Genomic DNA, 23,644 nt, shown 5'->3' with positions numbered 1-23,644 from the left:
ATTTTGTAGAAATAATAAACAAATATTTACAAAATATGAAGTATAAATAGGACCCCAAATGCCTAACTTTTAAAGAAGTTCTCAATAACCAGGTATTTACCTTTGTTTACACGTCTATATTAATGCCTCCCCTTGCCTACTGCACAAAGAATCAATAAAATATCTGGCAACATTTATTACCTTATTTCTAAAGGCTCATTAAAAATAATGATACTTCCTTATTGTGGAATCACTTAGTACCACTGTCAAAACACAATGCCCTCTAAAGGAGGAATGTGTTTTCAGATTTTTTTTTTTAATAAAACTGAAGAATAACAATGTTTTCAGTCATGAAAGCCTACTTTTTAAAATCAACTAGAGACATTATTATTTGTTTTTATTAACACATACAAAATGCTTAGGGTATACAAATTGTGTTATCTTTTTGGACACAGTGAAAGCTATATTAATGGGCATTACAGCATTAGTTTACATTACACTGTTTCAAAAAACATCATTTATGAGTAAACAAATAGGTTTTTATATATATATACATATATATATATATATATTAAAAAAAAAGCTTGAAATAGCTGGATAACAAATCATTGAGTTACACTATCAAAAGGCTGGGAGCAATTGTATCGCGTATGATTGTGCCCTTAGCTTTCAAACCAAGATCTCCACTAATATGAGTTCCCACTTAAAACAAAACAAAAAACAACAACAACAACAAAAATCAAAAACCCAAAACACAAATCCCCAAAGCAATGGTACAGCTTTCCCCAGGCTAATAACTTTTCCTGACAGCTTCAAGCACAAATGGATTATTTAAATATCACGTAAACCTACTGTAAATTAAAAAAAATAAGATTACTTTACACAATGCATGGAAACAATTTCTACTGAGCACAAACATTTACAACTGTGTCATGTTTCTTCCTTGCATAACCCATACTCACACACAAACGAGTTTTCAAAAGAATTAGTGAATATTCAGTCCACTTTTGTTTCCTTTATACAATATGAAATGGTTACAATACCATAGTATATTTTAGAATAAGTTAAACATCAAGACATATGGCAATAGCATTGTACTATTCTTCCTACATACATACTAAATTCAGAAATTCAGTCTATTCTTATTCAATCACAAAAATGAATGAAGACTAAGATCCAGTTATACTGGAAAGCTAGACTAGTTTAGAAACCACAAATACTGTAAGCACTTTGGTATATGTACAGATTGTGCTGTCAATATCATGCTTGCATACTACAACTGGTAACTGGTTTCAACTGGTGAATTTAAAAAAACTGTTATTGTAAAATTTGCTTTAGAATTTCTTTTTCCATTTGGAAATGATTTAGTCAAAGAAGATGCACCACAAGTACACACACAGCATTTGTATGATGTGACTACAAATTAAATATTAAAGTGTTTTTTAAATACAATGCAAGACCAGTCTTTTTAAGTGCATAGAACATAATGCAGAATACTGTTAATTACAGGGACAAGTACAAAGATATTAAACATTTTAACAGATACTGAAAAATGCTCTTATTAAAAAAAAAAATCAGGTGTGAATCAGAATAAACGTACTCTTATTGTTAAAGATCAACATGTTTTTCCCCCCCACCAGTAAGAGAAACAGTAACTACTGAATTATGAAAGACATCTACTGCATCCATTTTATCTGTACCTCTCAAAGGCTTAGAATTGCACCTTCAAATGCTTTAGCTGGTATTTTTTTGGCTTTTTGCTATTAAAAAAAAAAAAAACAAACAAACTTTTCCTGAAAGTGGAACTCAAAAAGTGCATTTTAATTAAGGGTTCATTTCCCCCCTATTTCATGGATGCATTTTAGTGGTTTAGAAATCTTAGCTCAACTTATTCTTCCTATCACTACAATCTATCAGAACACCTCAGATTTTAAATCAGGCAACCCTCTCAGTTACGGAGATCCTCCTTTTGAGGAATAAATGGTTCTCATTTCTAAGAAAGGCAAAATACTGCAATATTTACTCACGAGAAACACCAACTTAAAGAATAAAGACTGCAGGATTTTCAGAAAATTTGGACTACATGCAAAATCTTCCCAAACCTGGGTTTTATCTTTTGGCTTTCAGGACATAGTAAACTGCAAATATCACATTCAATTAACACTGCGAGTCACTTTGGGACTATGGTCTCAGGAACGAAATGGTAGCCCCAAAATTCTCAACCCAACCAGAGGAAACACACGCCAATCTTCACTCATTCCTTATACCACTCTACTCATTTAACATGTAAACACAAGGAAGGAGGGTTCTCATCTGAATTTCCTACTGTTGGCAAGTAACACTTTGCAGGTATTAGAAATACTTGAGTTAATGATGCCGTATTTTCCCCATTTCAAAATTGCATTCTTATCCTTACAGAAGTTTTGGCTATTTAATGTCAAACCAAACAATTGCACAAAAACTATGGCACCAAACTTTGCTAAGTGAAACTTCTGGAGAGTACACACGAGAGAAAAGAATTTGACCATGGTTGTCAAGTGGGCTAGAAGTCTAGTGAGTTTAAACAAAACTAATTTTAAGACATTCCTTAATTGAAATGATTAGTAGTTAGCAGAAATAAATTCAGATCAGCATGATCTTACTGTAGGCTAGTTGGTGACCCTGCCAGACTTTTGTGCAGGTTAGGGTTTTGACTGTGCCTGTTCCGACTGCGAACAGATGAAAACATTGTGTTGCAACCTGGGACTTTACATTTGTGGAGCTGGCGGAGATGCACAGTTTTGTAATGAGCCCTGAAAGTTCCTTTATTACTGTAAGTTTTTTGGCATATGTGACAAGTTATTGGCAAACTGGAAGGCAAATTTGTAAAGTTTTGATTAGCTTTCTCAATTAAAGTACAGTCCTGGTAGAGTTCATCACTGGGCATTAGGCTGGGTCCTTCACAGCTTTCATCACTGTCATCCAAGGGCATGGTGCACAATTCACTTGCTCCATCAGAGTCCCAAGAAGAATGAGCACTGCTCTCAGACTTAATGCTGGAAGTAGTGCTTAGATCCAGAACGGCTCCATCATTCAATGGATCGTATCCATAACTCTCAGAACAGGGTTCTCTCATTTTGCTCAGTGGAAAAACCAAGCTGCCTGTTCTGTTTGTTCCTTTGAAGATTACAGAAGTATGTCCAACATGTTGCTTTAAAGAGACATCTTGACAAAACTCCTTAGCCATGTCTTTCAAGAGGTATGTTGCATTGAAATGGTTGTTGAATTCCAGTGTATCTTTAGTCAGAAGCTTATGATGAAGATTTAGGTTTGAACTATGTCTAGAAGAACAAAGACAAGCTTAGCAAGAAAGTGTTTTGCCTCACCGAAAAGTTGTTTCATAAGGATCATTAACAAGGAAAAAAAAAATCAATATTTAGTAGCATGCATGAACTGTATATTTCTAATTTGACCAACTGTCACAGCGGGAGTGCACACAGATGATTTATACATGTGACTGGGTATCTGTACTTGCTTTCACTGGCAAATTTTAGAAATAAGTGCACAGAAATCAATGTCTCAGATTCTCTCCTGCACTGTGGACAGCTGTCTGTTCCACTAGATTTAGTGCTGATTCTAAAAGAGTTGGGGAATAGACTAAAAACATTCTGTACAGTGAAGCGAGATCCAAGATTGGACTGGGGATGGGAGGAAATGAGAACCTTTTCCAATGGACAGAGCAGGAAAGGACCGGCACCTGAGCCTGATGACTTCTTAAGTACTCTAACCACGTACCAGGATGCAGCTGTACACACCAGTACATAACTTTTCCTTGAAAGGAATTTCCTCAAATGAAGAAATGTTGCATTTTACAGAACCTGCAGTTTTCAAATGGGCATCCCTGGGTTAAATTTAACCCACCAAAACATAGTATTCAATGAATAGCAGTGATTTCCTATCAATCAGCTCACTGTGAACTTCCAGGCTCCGGCTAGAAGATTCAGTTCATTGCAAGATAGGGAAAACATTCATTTCTCCACTTGCCATCACCTAACTTGATTTCATCCAAACTACGGACTATTCAAAATGGCACAGAAATATTTTGTACCTGTAGTCACAGCACTCTGTGTTAAACTCTAGAAGCTCCTGCAAAGTTGTTCTAAGGCTGTTCTAAATACCTACCGTTTTACACAAAGCTTGTGAATGTTCTCGTGGAATGGTTTTTATGCCATGTTCCTCCCCCTCCGCCTTTTTTTTTTTTTTTTTTTTTTTTTTTTTTAAGTAAACCATCTTCCAAAAGCACCTATGTTAAAACTTAACTAAATAGTGGTGTGGGAAGGAATCTGTGGCATGTGAAGGCAAATCTTAGTGCTGGCCTTCTTTCCTGAGGCGCAGATCACAGTTACAGAGGAGAGGAATTCACATCTGGGAAGATGCAGGCAGCAGATCAGGCCGCAGATGAATCTGCGCATCTCAGCTGCAGTGGCCAGTCCTCACAGATTGGCTCATCCTCCCTCTGGACTGCATCAGCTGGCTCCAGCACTCCTAGCAGATTACAGGCAGTCTAAACCTTGTGTCACTCTGAACGACTATCCAGGCCTGCTTTCTGCAGGCAAGCTCTCCTCTAACACTGTTACAGGACTCTTAGAAAACTTAAAAGACTTGCTCGCGCTTTGACAGGACTGCTGTATACCACTTATCAATTAATATACATAGCCGACGGTCTCAAAGCCGCAGATGTTGTTTCTCAGCCTGTGTGCATAATAGGCTGAAATCAATTGATCGACAGCAACACAAGACTGGAGTAACAGTGAACTGAAACAAGCTTATGGTATAATTTAGGAATTAGTATGTACTCTCATTATTAAAGCACTACCGAGGTGAATATACAACAGACAGCATTAGTTCAACTAGCACTGCACAATGTTAATTTTGTACTGACAGAGGGTAGTCTTATTTTTCTTATAGGCTTTTTCCCATCAGTCTGTTCAAAATCCTTGAGTAAAGCAAAGACAAAGGTGAGTAAAGACTTCCTGAATTGATCTAATTGCTTTTTCATTAAAGAAAACTGCATACATTAAAATATACATGAAAGTACATATTAAACATGTAAGTCCCCACATGCATCTGCTGGAAAATTGCTGAATTCATACCCTTGTGGCTTCCCCTTTATGTTCTAAAGTATTCTTTCAACTACTGCAGTCTTTATCAGTTATGAAATTTTCATGGCTTTATTTAATACCTTGTAGTCTAGTAGAAAGGAAATGCTTTTTTCAATGGATTTTCATTTCATGACTGTTCTGATAAGTTATCATACCTTGTTATACGAGGATACACAGAAAATCTTGCAGGCTCCATTCCTCAAACACTCATTTTAATTTCAAATTAGGCTCCATTGTGACGGTAAAATAAATACAATTTTGTTTATAATTTTCTTACCTGTCTCGACTTCTACGAGAAGGAAAAGCAGCATTACAGCCCTCAACTGTGCAAATATGCATTTCTTTCAGATGTACATTTTTAAAATGCATTTTTACACTGTAAGGGTTTTTAAAAGTCTTCTTACAGATGTCACAATGAAAGCGGCTTTCTTCCTTCTGAATCCCTAGTGCATGTTGACTGACATGATCCATATCTTTAGAGTCTTCAAAACAAGGAATGGCAGCACCCCTGTTTGACAAAGTGCTGAAAAAGCCCCCGGTCAGCAAGTGGTGTTGCAATTCAGGGCAGTCGTTTTTAGGCATCCTGCGCTTTGACTGCTCTTTAATATACAAGGGGGGTTCAGTCACTGGTTTTATAACATCATTGTGGTGGTGTTTTGGATCTTCATATATAATTTCATGGGAAACTATTTGTAATGGTTGGTTTTCTTCTGGTTTAACCTCTTTCTCATAGTGACGCAATTCATTCTCAGAGACATCCTTGACGTATTTGTTATTTGGCGCAAAGACAGATTCAAAATACTTTGGGCCCTCTACCCCAGAGAGAGATTTCCATGAATTACCTGAATGGGGGTGCTTTTCCACCCTGTCGGTCACTCGCTTCTCTATCTTATGCTCACAGGTCTCAAGCTCTCCATCGCTTACCACTTGCAGACGTGCATCATCTTCGGAGCTGGCGACATCACTACTTTCATTAGGTGTCTCAACAGCTTCTTTCTCTATCTTAATGGGCATACTGGATTTACGAGATTTCTTCTTGGGTAGCATGTCAAATGGCAATTCATTTGAAACAAGCTGCTCTGGTATTGAGGAGGAAACAAGAGGCAGAGAAGGAAGAGTACCTGGAGTATTAGCAAGCTCAGCTGGTGTGACTGGACTGCGATAAAAAGGAAGAACAGGCTGTACCGTCTTCAGGTTCGGAAAGAGAACCCCATTCTGTCCAATACTGGGGAAACCGGCTTGACCCTTTGAATCTGTACAAGAGCTGGCATAGCTGGTAATAGTTCTGCTATCTGGAGTTAAAATTGTAAATTCTGTCCTTTTACTATCTCCAGGCCCAGCAATGGTCAAACCGTTTCTTAGATCTTTATCCCTGTTATTTCTATTCATTGGCATATGGAGTCTGGGGTTAGGATTTGCACTATGACGATTACGACTACGCAGAGAGCTAAATACCATATTGCAGCCCTCAATTGTGCATTTGTGCTTTATCTTCAGATGAACAGCATTATAATGTATTTTCAAAGTACCTTTGTCATAAAACGTCTTTTCACATGCAGTGCAGAAAACACGCCCTTTCCTTGGCCCAGTGCCATTTTTTTCAACAGATTTCATTTTGTTTTCTGGAGATAGCGCTGTCATTTCAAGCTTTGCTGCTGTATTGTGTGAACTGGAATCACTTAAAAGGGCATCATCTTCTGTTTTAGTGGTGACATCTGGGCCATTTATGCTTCTCTCATTTTCAACTTGAAATGGTGCAGAACTAGAAGTCAAGAAGCTGCTTTCAGAAAATGGTATTTGAACATCTTGTTTAGTTTCATTGCTATGGTCTTGACCTTGCTCAATCAAATGTCTTTCTGCTGGTGAACCTATCAAAGGTGGAGGCAAGGGACTGAAAAACTGAAACGGCAGCATGAAAGCCATGTTATTTACAATATTCTCAAAGGGATGAATGTTGGTGGGACTCATTTTGTCCAAGGAAGCAGAAAAATTAGGACTGTGTTGATTGCAGCTTTCTATGAATGCCCTAATGTCCAAATTAGTTGTTGGTGGTATTATAATTGATTGTCCTTCTTTCTCCTGAATTGCCATTAACTCTACAATGGACTTAGTTTCTCCAAAACGAAGAAACTGCTGCAAAGTAGCCAGTTCTTCTTCATTGGTCATTATGCTCCAGTGATCCAGCACCTTTCCTGAAGCATCCTAAACCAAAATATTAAAATGAGTAAAACCTCAGTTAAGGCAAACAAACAAGACTCAATCCCTCCACCTCATTTTTTTTCCAGGGTCTAGGAATTCTTCTCTAGGAAAATTATAAAATTATTCCATTTCATGACAGAGTAATGGCAATTCTGCGATATTTTCTTCCAAATTTTACCATACTGGTAAAATAGTAATACTGTCCAATAAACTATTTTTTCCACAGAAATTAAGACACATGTCATTTGAACAACAGTTAGTATCATGCAAGTACAGACAGCAGAGATGGAGCAATCAGACCAAGATTTAGCTCCTCATTTAAGTCAAGTATTCTTTCATTGCAAGTTTAATAATCTTCCAAGCAACTAAGATCAGAGAACAAATGAACCTGTATTGATCTATTGCCAGTGTTCACAGAGCACAGCTGTAATTACACTAGAGTGTTGGAGTTCTTTCAAACTCTAGCTATGCCTAACTTTTCCCAATAACTACAATAAATATTTTATCACAGAACATGTATTTGATGGCCTACTGAGATTTTTCACAGTGCATGTAAGAGTTTCTAAGATGATGAAGAACGTAACATTATAAATTTTTCATGTGGTAGAGGTTCAAGGTAATTGATTCCATATTTTTAATCCTAACACTAAAAAGCAAGATTATCAAGACCATTAAATATTGATTTGTGTCATAATGTAAGATCATAATGTTACTTTACATAAAAGGTAACTTCCACAGCAGCAAGAACTAGCATCAGTGTAAGCGCGTGGGGCCAAATTCATCCTTGATGTAGCTCCAGTAAGGTCAGTAGCACTATACCAGAGATATATTGTTCCTGGTGTTTAAAACGATGGCAAGTTCATTTGTCAAGGTATTATTCTGCTGTATAAAGGTAAACTCACTGTTTAAATAATACTTTGAGCAAATTCTGAAGTCTTCACTCAGATACGTTTCTAGTGACTTTTTCTTTTTATCTTGGTTTTCCCATGCTGTTAGATTTGAGCAAAGTAGAAAGATTTCAGATAAGGCTCCATAAAAAGAGAGCAATGACCAAAAATCCACCCTTTCTTTTCTGGCATTATACTCGTACAAGTCTATCACTGGCTTGCAGTCGTACCACGCTCTTAACACTTCTTTCAGAATTCCTTGTTCAACTCCATTGTGGACCACTGATATGATTAAACTAAAAAACATTCTGAAATACTACTTAACTACCATTTCTATATTATTTAAAAAAAAAAAATCCTGTAATTCAATACCTGTAGCACATATCCACGTATATAATCCTGTAGTGTCCAATCCAGAGCATGGAGAATCTGTATCACCTCTTCCTGCTTCAGGACACTGAAAAGCCGATCCAGTAGGATTTTAAGGCGCACAGGAATGGCTTGGGTTCCATACAGCATGAGGCTACTGATATCAAAGACAACATTGGATTGAACTATTTCCACCTGGCTTGTTGGGTAGAGGTTGGGAATCCTTAATTTGCTCAGGGCTGAAAATAAAATTACAAAGCAAAAATAAGCACAAGTAACAAGAGTTATATAATACTGAATGTAAAGCATGCGGTGGAAAACACCAAAAACGTGCTATAGTGAGAAAGATCCTAAAAGGTCTTAAATAAACTGTAAGAAGAATTATTACCATGTGCTACCCATCCATGCCGGCACTGGTCACATTGTCGCTGATTTATTTTCCCAGGTTTGAAACACTGACAACTACAGTTCACCAGAGTGCATCGGATAGCCTGGAAATCAATAAAAAGGATGATAGGCAATGTGCAAGCACCATTTGGAGTGTGCAGATTATACATATACAATATAAACATGAAATACACAGGAAGATGATCGAGATAACATGCCAACACATACTTATTGTGCAATGGCAGTAATCCAGGCAAAATCTGAGCTATTCAAGTCAGCAAGACCACTTCTGCTCTAGAGAGAATCAGTCACCAGCTAGAGCACTACAACACTACGGAAGTAAAATACTTAATGACATACTTAACAACACTTCCCTGGATATATTTAGGTGGAAGCACCTTCATAACAACAACAAACTCCTCTTGTGCACTCACCTAAGCTGTGATCCTTGTGTAAGCGCCACTTTTTTCAGGAAAAACAAATACACACAGATAAACGTGCCATTGTCTGAAGTTTTGCTGGAACTATTTACTGCAATATATGGAGTTCTGATAAGCAACATGTGAGCTCCGCACTGATTAAAGTCATCCCTTACACATAGCAGTATCCACGCAAAATGTACGCGCCTGTCAAAGATACAGAAGTTCACTAGCTCTTCACGCTAACAAAAAAGTTCATCAAAAAGTATTCCAACTCCTCAAAGACTATAGTAGTTACAATTTGTAAGGGGAATGCTTGAAAGAGTATAGGCAAAACAGAATATGAACCAGACTAGCAACCAGTTGTACAGTTCAATTTGTGCCTCACTTTACTTTCACCAAGGTCATCTATAATGCAAATCAAATTAGTATTAAGCTGTTCCTAACCAACAGGGTAATACAAACTTGCTTCCTGGAATACATGCTTTCCTCTGTATGGGCCCATCTGCTGCAGAAGGCAGACAGATAACTTTGAGGTCCTAGTTAAAGCTCCAGAGGGATTGCTATAGAGCAAAGCATTTGTATGATTCTGTATTACTCAGATCCGATACTGAGAAGGGTTTTTACTAAATGGAATATTTAAGGATGGGAAAGTGAAGAAATTAATGTGCAGAAAATCTGCGCTGAAATACAAATCCAATTAGATTATGTGATTATAACATATGCCTGCATTTTTCTGTTTTTAAAACAACTTGGTTTATATATTAAAGTAGAGAGAAGCAAGTATGAAGGCAAAGATGGAAGCAGAGAACTACTGGGGTGGTGGGCTCCCAAAATTAAGAATTCAGAACTATAACCTGAGAAAACCAGAACAGCAAAAGATTTTAAAAATTTCTTTAGCTCTTGTTAGAAATATTCTGATTTTATTTTCATACTAATCAGAAAACAAATCCATCTTTTATAAAGCTAGGAAAACAATTTTATATACAAAGAGTTAAATCCATCCATATCCATCTCCATCCATATCCTCTTGCTCTCCATCTCAAACTCCAGACCCAGGTCTACAATGGCACTGGACTGCGTTTGTTTTAGTCCTTATCAGAACGACATTCTAGGGAGCTAAAAGCTGCCCAATATATACAGCTGGCAATTTCAAAGATTTTCGAGATATTTTTCTGGGATATTTCTGAGATATTTCTATTTTATGCACCCTCTAAGGGTGCATTTGAACATGCAAGGGAACCAGTTTTCCTTTAGCATGCAAAACCTGAAATAAAATTGGACTTGAACTTAAACTCGCCTCCTTCATCTTCAATTCTTCATGAGACCTACACACGAGGAAATACCTAAAGACTAGCGTCAGCCATTTACATGGAGCTTCTTGTTTCACATTTGCCATCTTTTCTTGAAACTCAATCCTGCAGAAACCAAAATCTCAGTTATTGAAGTTCCTAATGTTCAAAATCTTTGCAAGCCTGGGTCCTTCCCTGTCTCAGCGGAGGGAGCGACGGCTGAAGAGGATGGTCTCAGTAAGCCAGTTACTCCCACTGCTATCCACTCCCCCTTCTAGGGGCTTAGGCAAAGTAAGCACTTCCACTACTTCCTAATACCTATAGGAATGCAAAGCAAGATTTGAAGGGAAGAGTAACATCTTGTCAATGACGTTGCCCTCACACTGGCACTTTTGGAAGGCAAACAAAGGAGCAAGCTTTTGGCCAATCAGGCTAAGAAGGTGGAGACACGGTAATGTTTAAAATGTAGAGGATGTGAGACAAAGGTCGGTTTACTGCTTTTTGCCAAGGACATTTCTTTAGGTTTGAAGAACTAGACTGACTCAGGGCAAAAGGGTATACTAGATGCACGAATCTATTATAACCAAGCATGTACAAGGCATATTAGTATCTAGTGCTTTACATGGCTGGATCTGGAATTTTTGAAGTCTCAGTTGCTGGCTTATGAAGGAGTTAGCTTGCATGCACATCTCCAAACTGCACAGATTAGATGCTGAGATTCATCTGTATTTGAAGGACTGGAGCAAGTGGCAACAAGGCTATTGAAATCACTGAATCACTTTGCCTTTAATCCTTTAAAGGAGCCATTGCAAAACGCTGGATTCTTGAGAAAAGCTCTGTGTTCCCCATAAAGTCATAAAACACATTAGAACACTAAGCAATGTGAACTGCTTCACTTTAATAAAGGAGATATTTTCCCTTAGATGCTAAAATCCTTTAATATAACAGTAAAAAGCCACAAAATTCCTACGGAAAGATGAGGGGAAAAAAAGTGTATTTGGCTGATGATTCATTTATATCACAGGATATCAAACTATAATGCAGTTCAATTCTTCTGCCTCTGTACATGCATATAATTCTGTGACTTGCACAGACTGAACCCCTTCCATAGGCTATTCTGCTAGGTCCACTAAGCTACAGCTGAATTCCAGGAGTGCGTCCCTTGCAGTGTTTCTCCAGACAACGTTAGAAAACGCTACCTTCTTTTCCTGCAAGAAGTAATAGAAATATATACAATAAAAGCAGCTCTCATTATGATAAATTGAGATTTCACAAATTTTTCATTCCTTTTCCTCTGGACATGTTCCCTAAACCACTGGCCTTTAAAACTTAAAACTGTTTTTTGTTCTTACTGCATGTAGCTAAACAAGACAGACATACTGCACTTAATTTTGCATTTCACTTCTCTGTGCAGATCGCTCTTCCATATCATACATGTGTTTATTTTATCCTCCTTTTTACATGTAAAAAATACAAAAAGCAGGAGGAGGGCATTTTGTTTTACATGTATGAAAGTGGCAATTAGAACAGGAGTATAGTTCCACTTCTATTCTAAATACGAAATTTAAAAAAAAACAAATCAATATATCATTGCTTGTGGAAACCAGTCTTAGATGTGGTTAGCTTGCATACAGCTGACATATCAAAGGCATACCCTCAAATCAGGCATCTGTCAATGACTTTTAAAAAACTACTTGTAATACTCTGAGAAGAAACAAATGTGATTTGCAAGTTGGTAGTACTTCCCTTCATTTGTGGTTATGAGAGTCTATGTTCCCTAAAACTTTTCTAGCAACATTTGCATTAATATAGTCACAGAATATATATAATATGGCAAATTGACTTTTAAAAATAATTGGCAAGTCACAATTTAAAGTCTTCATTCACTGTTCAATCTAAAAAGGAACCTGTGAAAGATGTATTTTGATTATCTCTCAAATTAACTTATATCAGAGTTTAATGACCAGGAATTGAGCAAAAACTCATGAGAGTAATAAGCTTATCAATTGCATGTTAAACCTGCTATGCCTATTCCAGGGCACTCTAATTACATCAAGTCTTTTAATGTGTTTATTATCCCAAGAAGTAACAAGTACACATGATTTCATTTTACAGAAGAAAGGTGTAACTTTCTATATTTCATATGTGTAAAGCTTCAAAATCCTAATTAAGAGATTGGAAATGAGGATGGAAATTAAAGTGGAAAAATTAAGTGCAATCCTTTCACTCAGGTCTAATATTTTGTTTCATTTTCCAGAAACATAAAGCAGATGTTAAAAAAAATCCTATGCTATCATCAAGGGTCTTGTTATTGCTTTCCAGCCACTCTCTCCCTCACAAATGGGTCTTTCCAAATCCATTATCAGCAACACTTTCTTCATCTTCTTCTGATTAAAGAAAAAAAAAGAGTTGAAAATTCTCATCAAAATTTTCTGTGGCTTTACCAGCATGACTGTGAGAATCTGAATCCTGGATTTTTAATAAAGAGGATGCTTCATTAGAAGAGAGATATAGATTAACTATTGAAGTAACCACTGAAAAACATCTATCACTAATCACTGAAAAAGAAATCTTAACATCTGTTGCCTAAAAGTCACGACTGCTGACTTTTGTTGTTTTTTTTTTTTTTTGCCTGAGATTGATGTGGTTTCGATTATGCTTCAGAAGTCACTAAACACTTCTTTTCAATGAACTCTCAACTTTCACAGCTAAAGAAAGCACCAACTAATGGAACAAGTTCATTCAGATTCTTGTTGTATAATCAGGCTTCATTTCATAATGTAAATTTGAGATCGTCTGTCCATTCCTGAAGCCCTGAGGGACCTACGCTCACCTTGCAACAGACTAACAACAGGTTTAAAACACACACACAATATACACAATATACGGACAACAGGAGTGTTTGCGATTACATCAAGATGTGGAGGAACAACTGTATCAAGTCTCATTCGAAGTTAAGTGGAAGCTAGTGTGACAGCACTTCAGCTCGGGAAACAGAATTTACCAAGTAAATAAATACTGAAGATCCTGTCAGGCCTGGGTAAGAGATCTCTGCTCAGAGCAAAAAGCAAGTCTGTCTGTCTGCACGCAGCGAGTGCAGACACAAGTGAAATGGAAGAGCAGGCCTCAGATTACCCTGGTACCATTTAGCATCCGTAATGCACAGGTCAGCACCCTGACTTGTTTCCCTCCGCTAGGAAACTGCCTTCTCCCCCCCCCCTTTTTTTTTTTTTTTTTTTAAAAAGCCTACTATCATCACATGAAGAGCCTGAGAGCCTCACTATTTTGCTATGCAGCTTATTAACAAAATGGTGTCATTGATGAAGTGCTACAGGAACGTCTCTTGCAGCCAGGAATTAGAAATTCCTACCAGTTTAAAAATGCAAGTTTGGAGGAGGAGGAGGAGTTATAAGAGCAAAAATGCTTGAGAAAAGCTCCCATTATGTGAGGTGCAGTAGGTACTGCTTTTCATGCCCTCCATTGAGGGTTTCCAGCAACTAGCCATTGGTGCTTCTCACCTTCCTTTCCCACCAGAATTAATCTCACTAAATACATGTGAGCCTCCAAGACATGAACCCCGGGGTACCTATTCTACAGGAAAGAACTGGGACTTGTCCTCCTTCTGCACAAGAGACTTTCAGTGGCTCCACTGTAAGAACCTCGTGGAGGAAGAGGCAAGATTCAACCATGGAAAGAACAGATTGTTTTGCAAAGTATTAGGATTTATTTTGCCCACCATTCAGCTAAAACATGAAAACTTTTTTTTTTTATGCTTTCCTATAGTACAGTTATTTTTTAATCACATATTTTAAAAAGTCAAAGAAAGTAACTTTTTTGGTTTCTAGGAATAAAACTAAATATTGGAAATACGGCTGGTTATTAGGAAATATTTTCTTGCATGCACCGTGTACAAGACTCACAGGATTAAGGAATGGATATATTCACCATTTCTTAAAAAGGACAGTCTGCATGCCAAATCAAAGGCCCAAATCAAATCTGTGCATCTTTCAATGAAGAAAATTCTAATTATACATGAGGGCAAAGTCGGTTTCCTGTCCAATCTGTTTTCCTTTCTCTTGTCACTGTTATCTGCTGAGTTTCTTACAGTTGCAAACTGTAAACGTATCTCCATCAGCCAGTTATATTAGGTCACTTCTGCATGTGAATCCTTTGAACAACGCCTGAAATCAGAGACAAATAAAAAACTTGATACTTACATTAACCATCTCTTTGGCAATGCTATACGTCTCCATACCACATTTTTGCCATTTTTGCTAGGAATATATTCCACCAATAAATCAATCTGTCTCACTGGCATTTTGTTACGATTTAAAACAAATTCTCAACCCCCATTTTGTCCATCTTGCTTTCACTGTATTGGAACCCAGCTGTGCCTATCTGCATCATACTAATAATATTAATTCCTTTCAGGTATCTCATATGCATTTGTAGAGTTCTGCCCTTTCCACTCTACAGTACATGCGCAGCCCCTGGGATGATTCCCCCTAAGCGCTTACTTCAGTTTCGGCTACGTCACTGAGCTCCCTGCAGTCTATTAGAACTGTAACATGTTCCAGTATATTTGGACTATAACGACAAAAGACGGTGGACTACTAACGCAACATACCATGCAAGTTCATGAAGTCAGCGAACTTGTACTTGTTGAAGACTTAGCCCCACAATTAAGCCTAATTATACCTGTTAGGGTTTTGATTAAGCATCTCATGTCTCTGTTGTTCCTTGGAAATTTTTAACTTATTCTGAGTTTAGGTCACCTACGAACGTTGTCTGCCTCTACCGTGAGATCAGGAGGGCCCCTGCAGCATCTCCCAGGAAGGGCGGTGGGCCCTTTTCTTCTTCCTGAAGAGCACTGCAAAGAGCAAACGGGACGGCTGGCAGATGGGCAGAACACGCGAACCCATCACTGCAAGTAAGGGCAGCTGAGGGGACACACGAGGAAAGGGGTGAAGGGTGACACGCACCAAGCGCGCTTAAATGCGCTTAATATTGCTGCGGAAACGAACCCAGCCAGACTGCCACGAAGCCACCCCACAGTACCTCGAGTCAAGGCCTCCGTGCGGGCACAGACCAGCAGCCTGACGTCGAGGCCAGTTCCAGAGTCACCCTGTGCAAAGCAGACCCGGCCCGAGAGACGATCTGCACACATGCACAACTCAGTGCTGTGCTGGCAGGTCTCCTGTCACGTGCTTACGGTTCTCAGCTGGGGTTCAGGTCAGAGCTACACAGGTATCCTACACATTTTTAAGCAGACATTATAAAGCCACTGCCTGTCTTTGAAAACCTTAAACCCTTGAAATAAAATATTTTCCATTCATAGTACATTTATGCCTACTGCCAGTAGATTCAGTTGTTGCAAGTTCTGCTGCTTTTATACCAAAAAGCTCAAAAATATTTAAGACTAATACAAATAAATCCATAAAGTTACTGATGAGGGAAAGGTCGTTATCGGATTTCTAATTATATCAGACTGGATGCTGCACACGCTATTTCCACAGTCTAATCTCACAAAAAATATTTCTTACACAGTAGCAGCTGCCATTAATACAGCTATTTAATGAACATAATAAATGGCAACAAACAAGCTTCGCATTTGATTGTAACTAGAAAACACAGTTTCATATTTTGTGTATCTGCAGCTTTCCACTGAGTAGAGAAAAATTCTACATGGATGCTGCAGAGTCAACAGCTCTGACAGCTAGCTCCAACCCTCTCCATTAACAAACATGTTTACATACTAGTTTTAGATGATTCATTTGGCAAACTGCTTATTAGTAAAATAATTTAGCAAAATTCTTGTCTCCTGTGGAAGAGACTAACCGTGATAGAGATGGGACAGATAGAGATGAGCCACAACTTGCCTCTTAGATCCAACTACACTGAAGTTGCACTCAGAATTGAGTTCCAAAATCCATGACCGTGTTCCTCCAGAACTGAGCTGATTTTCATACATGCTGAACATGCACCAAGCTCAGGGGGTGCAAAAATCTTTGAAAAATCAGACAAAAAGCTTTTGTTTCAGAGGCCAAACATGGATTTAGGAGTTGAACTTAATGGCTGTTGTGCTGAAAATTTTGGCTAGTGCTGATACCACTAAACTCCCACTTAAATGTTCTCTGTGGGGAGATTATGTTATGATTTTTACTCCTAAAAGAATACGAAGGCCACAAGTCTGAATACATTTTCTAGACAAGACCACAGAATACATCCCATTAATTATCCAGAACCTTTGTAAATATATCCAAATATATATCATATTGTTTATTTGGGGTCAGACACCAAAACCTGACCTCATTTTAAACAGTCACAGTCTGACAATACAAGTAAACAGACTATTTACAACCCAAATTCTTCAGCAAATAACACTACCGCATTACCTTCTCCCTTTGCAAGGCTGAATAAAGCAAATTTTGGTCAAGAATTTGACCAAATCTCTCTCTTGTGGGTGCAGGCAAGCACTTTGAGCCGAAAATACCTGTCCTCGTAGTAATTGGCTAAACCATGGCCAAAGACGTCCCCAAAGTGAGGGGGAGTGAGTGAAAAAGCTCAGTAAGATGGACTTGACAAGAAGTAGTATTCTCCTATGATGGCACCACTCCGCCAAATCAACCCTGTTCGCGGACTCTCAAGGCAGTTACAGCCGGCTGCTGAATTACCGGCCAACAGCCTACACGTCGTCACTTCGTTAAAGGGTTTTACTAACTGAGAGCAGTCCTGCAAGCAAGTAGCCGAGCGAGGAAAGTAACCTCCACGAGGGCGTCCCAAGCGCGCCGGCCAGGCTTGGCCGAGCGGCAGCTCCCGCCGCTCGCCGGGGCTGCTCCGGGCAGTGTCAGGCAGCGCAGCCGGGTGAGCAAGCACAACGGAGGCGTTTCGGAGAAAGGCAGCACGCTACAAGGCCAAACTTAATCGCAGCATAACTTGTGGGATGAAAATCACTGCTCCTGCATGTCACTTACCCTAAAGGGCCCCTTAGGGCAGCTCTTGTTAATGGCACTGTCAAAATAATTATAAAGAGAAAAGAATGTGCATGTGTGCGCACTCACACGCACAAACTGCTACTCTTCAAACAAAAAGCACTGGTCAGTAAAACTTAATTTTGTTGTTCAACAACATGCTTGCAGATACATTAGCTTACAGTGCAATTAATCTCACTTGTTAACAACAGGTGTGTGTTGACAGACAGCTTGGTCAAGCGAGGAAACACATTCAGATCCTCGTTTCTTTTAGTGTTCAATTAGGAACAGAAAACAAACATAAATCCAAGAATGAAAAGTGTCATACTGATTATCTTGCAGTTATTTACATTTGATTCCGAAGTAAACTACAAACACAGCATGGCATAGCTACCCTGTTCTGTGTAGTTCAGAAACCCTTACATTTTGCTGAGTATCCTCTATCACAAGAACTGAAACAGCTTCCCTTTTAATATGTTTGAAGGGAAAACATTTCATATTAGTGCATTTCAAAAATGAGTAAGATTGCTGCACGCTGATGAAAAACATTGCTCAAGCTTTGGGCGTAAGAACAAGTCACTAAATAGAAACAGTGTGAAAGTTGTTAGGATAAAACGCTAGATGTTATTTAACGTAACAAATTCCATACCTACTATTTACCCATACTGACATGTTTTGCATACCATATCAAATGCTGAAAGTACAGATCTATCCATGAACTGAAGTTTAATTAAAATATTTCACTGCAAGCCCTGTGTTAATATAAAATAAATGTTGCAAACATAAATGCACAGATATCAGAGAAACGGAGAATATTAGCATACGTGAACTGCAAGCCCTGTACATCGCAAGCCTATAAACCCTTTAAAGTACACTGTTAAGTACTTACCTAGTTTACAAAATTCTAGTGTGCATTGTGGGTGAGTTAATGTTTCAGAGACAATCCTAACTTTTTCAGCTCCTCACATCGCTGTTTATATCTTAAAGCCATAAAATGTGCATGCTTAAGTTTTTCCTTTTTTTCCCTGTTGCAGATAGAAGACAGATCAAAGAATAAAAGAAAAATAACAGCAATTTGAAATAGAGTTGCACAATTTTGTTTAATGCAATTTCATAAATTTTAAACCCAAACAATATTTGTACACATGCACATGATACTATCTATGGTGCTACAGAGTTACGCAATATTTTACGCAACAGTGTAGCTCCATTGGTAATTTCACAATTTTAGTACTCCTTTTTATTGAACACATGTGAGAATTTTAAATGGCTTTCTGACATCTGTTTAAATAGCTACTTTCAAATGAACAAAATAACTGCTTCTCATTGGTAATTAGCTACATTTGAAATCTGAAGTCAAAAGTCTGGGGTTTTTTTTAAGCTACTTGTTTAAAGAAAGCATCTTGCCATGATTTTAAAGTGTGGAATGAAAATGTGATTGTTCTTTATTCTAAAATGACTAAAGTCTATTAGAAGTTTTCTCTTTTCCACATATCTTCAATAACATTTGCATCTAGATGAGTCTGAATGTTGAAATTTCAGTCCCTAAGAGGATTTTTTAGATAGTCATTATCAATAAAATAATAACTAAAAAAAATCCACCAAAACAAAAAAAACCACACAGAAGAAATGCAATGGCTTTTGCTTTAAAACTTCAGCTGCTAGGACAAAAACTGCTGGCTGCAGAGTGCATAAACTGTGAGAGTGCCTGTACCACTGCAGCCAGGAAGGGTAGGAGATGACCAGTGGGCCAAAACAAGAGTTTTTCTTCCCTGCATTTGATGGATGTTTGCTGGAATAACGACTTCAAGATCCATTCCTAAATTTTAGCTCAAACCTGCATGGCAACGTTTACCACATGCCAGATCATACAAAAAGTGTTTTTAAATTATGCGTTTGTAGCAAAAAACATAATCTAAAATAAAAAGCAGTTCAGTTCTTATCAGAGACATTTTTAATATTGTAGTAATGAAGTCCCTATTACTGAAAACAAACTAAATCACTGGATTATAGGATTGGAAATAGAATGACATGCTCAGCGTTGTATGAACAGATTTTTTAACAATGTTATGAACAGGCATGGAAGCTGGAAGTCAAGACATTTAGTGTCAAAAGGCTAAATCCTGATGTAGCCAAAGTCAGCAGCACTTCACCTCAGCTAGAGTAAGCCCATGAAGTGGCCCAAAATCTGGAATATTTTTTCCTCTTTCTGGGCAGCTTTGGATCTCCTGCGGGTTTGGGTACGTTTGCAGGCAGCGTTCTTTTTAGGGTTCTAAATAGGTCGTAGATGGTTCACTAGTAAGAAGAATTAAGAGAACTATTATTTTTTAAAAATCCATCAAGCAAAAAGCCTTACCCTAAGTATAACAAGCATGTATTTGCCAACACATAAGATTAGTTACTTTTTACCTCTGTTCACCTACTGTTAAAATAAAAACTGCTGTAAGCTGCAACTGCTAAAAACCCCAGAGATTAATTCAAACAGAAATGCCTAATTATATCCATTATAAAGAGAACTTACTAGCATTATACACCTAACAGTAAATAGACCTAATGTAATACTACACGGTATGTTCTTTGAAAGTCCATCTTGTTTTTCATTTCAGTAAAAGAAAAAAAAAAAAAACACGGAACGGTATTCCTCAATGTACAATGTTCTCATCATAAGAACAAAGAAAACCAACATACATTGTTATTAGTATTTGAAAAATAACCTTGGTCCTACTTTACACCATGACCTGAAGTAAAGTGAGGCTCTGCACCTCACATTCCTCGAGCATTAGGAGCTGAGCCACAATTTCAGCATTTTAAAACCAACGTACAGAAACGGAGACTCTTGTCTAACGTAACGCTTACATTTTTTTCAGCAAACTGCAGTAGACAGAACTGTACTTTCAAAAAGGATGTTAAAAATAGAAGCATACACTCTTTTCCCACCTAGAACTGTATCCTTACAATTAAAGACTATTAGCTGGCATCCCTTTTAACCGTCAAACTCAGACAGTGGCAGTTCTATAGCCACAAAGAGAAGCAGTAAATGAGAAGAACATGTTACTACACTGCATTTGAGAAAGTTTGGCTCCAAGCTATGCACTGATTAATATCAGATCTCCTCCTTTACTTGCCTCTTGACAATCTTGTCACATCTGGCTGACAAATCCTTACAAGCTTATCCAAACCAAGGCAGCCCAGATCATGCTCCGGGAGTAGCTCGAAGGAAGCGGCAACACCAGCCATGCACTGATGTGCCATCATGAAACTAATGAAGCTGACTTCACTCGCAGACTGCAGGAACACGAAGAAACACAACATGCCTCAAGGTTTTGCAACACAACGCCGAGTTAGCTCACCAAAAGATAAGACAAACAATCAGCTCCCGAGGTTCAAGAAGCCAAGCAGTTACATGTATTACAAAAAATACATACATATATATAAAAAAATTACTTGAACAACAGTCTCAATTGAATGAGCACACCAGAGTCTAACTTCCGATCGGATGTGAACATTGACTGCTAAATGCCTTTCAAACAATGGTTTGTTGCAAAATAAAAACAACAACAGTTCATTTCATTTCCTCTCCCACATCCCCAAATTATGCCCCTGTTGCCCGGCTCCCCCAATTATTCAAAGTAGAAAACACAAAAAAGAAAGAAGACAGACAAGGGGAAAAAAAGCGCAGTGTCACTTATTATCCATAGGATTTTACAGAAGAATAAACCACAGCCTACAGCAGCAGCCCTCCCCTTGGGTTAGCGATCTGCCGTCTCCTCTTTTTTAAACCAAGGATTCGTTCCAGAGGACTAGAAGTATCTGGCCAATTAATAAACTAGAAAGTAAAATGCTGCATCTCAAACACATCTAACAAAACCTCATTATGTGTAAGCTGACAATCAAACCATGTTTATTTTTCTTCATGATGGAAAAAAAAACAAAATAAATCAAATAATAGTCTTAAATTCTGAGGCACGTCAACTCTTAATTAGCTCAATTAAAAAAAACAGAAAAAACCATACACACACACACACTCTCTCTTTCTCCCCTTAAACTGAAATACAAAGAGACTGATCCTAAGAAAGAATTACTGGCCTTATTTTCTGGATGCTAAATAATCAGCAACAAATTGTATGTAAAGGGCATACATGAGAGTCCTCTTTAGCGGTAATTTCTAAAGAACTTCACAGTGAAATTATATTGTTGTCTGCTCTCCAGTGCATTTATACGTCATAATAATGATAATGTATCTGCTTAAAGCACTTGACTCAGAACACATCTGAGTCACAAATCACAAATTTTATTGCTATTCATGTATATTCAGGACTTGTACAATTAAACATTGTCAAGTATTTATGATTTACACAGTGCTACTTCAGTGGGAAAACAATGACAGAAGTGATGGTCCTGCTTATTATAATCAGCTTACAATTCTGCATTACTTGCCGGAGAAGTGAAAAGTCACACAGTTGTTTACAGTGCACAGCAGACAGAAAAACAGCATTTTGTATGTAAACTCATTTTCTACTTTCACAGTATCTTTTAGCAATTAAGCAACGGAGAGCACGCTTCACTCCAGCTTTCATCTCCATTGTTCATTACCCCAAGCAGCACCATCACAAGAATTTTTATATTTCCACAGTGCATAACCGCAAGTAAAAGTTGCACAGTAAAAACACACACATTCATATGCAAGTGCAAAGAACTTTTCCTTACCTCAGACATTCTTACTGCGCTTATGTTTCCAGAGCTATAAAACAGTTTCCCATTCCCTCAGTGAGTTGTACAAAGAAGTCCTGGAAACCCTCCTGCCTGTACAAGTACTAAGGCAGAGCCATCACACGCCTCTTTACTCCTGTCTGACTCGGAGCACCTCAAGGTCTGATGTATGCTCGGGCTGTGCACAGGGGACTGAAACAGGATCCTCCCCCTCGGTCTTCTGCAGACCTGCGGTGCGAAGTTGGGTCTGCTCTCACCTCGGCGGCCAGCGCTCACCTCGCGGCCCCGCAGCGGCGTGCCCCGGCGCGCTCCCCCGGCGCGGGGCAGCCCCCTCGCAGCTGGCTCGCAGAGGGCACGACACTCATCTTTCACAGAGGTCTGATCAAAAGGAGGCACGGAGGCTCGAGGCGCTCCTAATGCGGCGCGCGGAGCTTCCACCTCGGCTCTGGCAGCCTAAGTACTGCACTAAATCAATGCAGCTGACCTAAGGCCTATTACAATCCCCCCCACGCCCCCCCCCCAAGAATGTACAACTATCTGCAAATAAGCCATGAGGTATTTATGAATAAAATTACGTATTTTAGCACCTGAGCGTTGTTTTTCAAATTGCAGCTGCTGGGGTGTGTGGTTTTTTTTTTTTTTTGGGGGGGGGGGGAACATTTGCAGGTCTTAAAGGTTCATTGAGTAGGACGTGTACTTTTTTTTTTTTTTTTTTTAAAGTTAATACACCTCCTCCTTCAACTTCATTTTGAGTTAGGGCTGAATTTTATTTCTTTTTATGAAATTGAAGCTTCCTATTAACAAAAGGACAGGTCATAAAGACAGGCGAAGAATTATTTTCCAGTAATTGGGCCAAAATCTGTTTTCAGTTATTCAGGTGTTAGGTTGCGTTCATGAGTTAGAACAGGATTTTTGTTATAATCATCTCATCTATTTAAAAAACAAAACACCACCATGAAGAAAACAGTTATCCTCTCTACTCTAGTTTTGCCTCTCATATACTGTTTCTTATATTTCTTATATAACGCAGGAATATACTTGCTATGCCCAGAGATATACATGAATAGGTCATGCTGAAGTCAGTGGGAATCATTTTAGGAACACACCCGGACAACGTTTGACCATGAGAATACCTGTAATCCCATAGGAAAGGCAGCAGGAAGTCAGATGGCTGTAGGGAGAAGACAGCTAACATAACTAATTATTGCTGGGTAATTTGTCTTCTTCTAATCCTATTTACTGTTTGCTAGATAGATGCACAGTGCTTAAAGAGAGAACCTAATTACATCT

General features: G+C 38.4%; 1 protein-coding gene across 2 annotated transcripts; it reads right to left on the bottom strand.

Moving 5' to 3' along the window:
• Positions 1-486: 486 nt before the first annotated feature.
• On the bottom strand, positions 487-22,821 carry BNC1 (basonuclin zinc finger protein 1). Of its 2 annotated transcripts, none has more exons than XM_009681297.2 (5): positions 22,352-22,821; positions 8,964-9,066; positions 8,579-8,814; positions 5,398-7,322; positions 487-3,299 (listed from the first exon to the last, which is right to left on the bottom strand). In XM_009681297.2, the coding sequence occupies exons 1-5, from the start codon at positions 22,358-22,360 to the stop codon at positions 2,618-2,620; spliced, it is 2,955 nt and encodes a 984-aa protein (XP_009679592.1). In that variant the 5' UTR covers positions 22,361-22,821; the 3' UTR covers positions 487-2,617. The 2 variants fall into 2 exon arrangements, with proteins under 2 accessions (XP_009679592.1, XP_068814107.1); XM_068958006.1 differs by lacking the exon at positions 22,352-22,821 and adding an exon at positions 9,397-9,588.
• Positions 22,822-23,644: the final 823 nt, after the last annotated feature.

This window comes from Struthio camelus, chromosome 12, assembly GCF_040807025.1.
Source record: "Struthio camelus isolate bStrCam1 chromosome 12, bStrCam1.hap1, whole genome shotgun sequence".
Classification (NCBI taxonomy): domain Eukaryota; kingdom Metazoa; phylum Chordata; class Aves; order Struthioniformes; family Struthionidae; genus Struthio; species Struthio camelus.
Note: the sequence above shows the minus strand (reverse complement) of the source record. Positions and strands in the feature narration are given on the sequence as shown.

What these genes read in the sequence shown, in the direction of transcription:
- BNC1 (XM_009681297.2), bottom strand. An exon ending in GCATGGATGGGTAGCACATG is followed by an intron (nt 8,815 to 8,963) that starts GTAATAATTCTT and finishes TTTTATTTTCAG; the next exon opens with CCCTGAGCAAATTAAGGATT. An exon ending in TCTCGTAGAAGTCGAGACAG is followed by an intron (nt 3,300 to 5,397) that starts GTAAGAAAATTA and finishes TTGTTCTTCTAG; the next exon opens with ACATAGTTCAAACCTAAATC.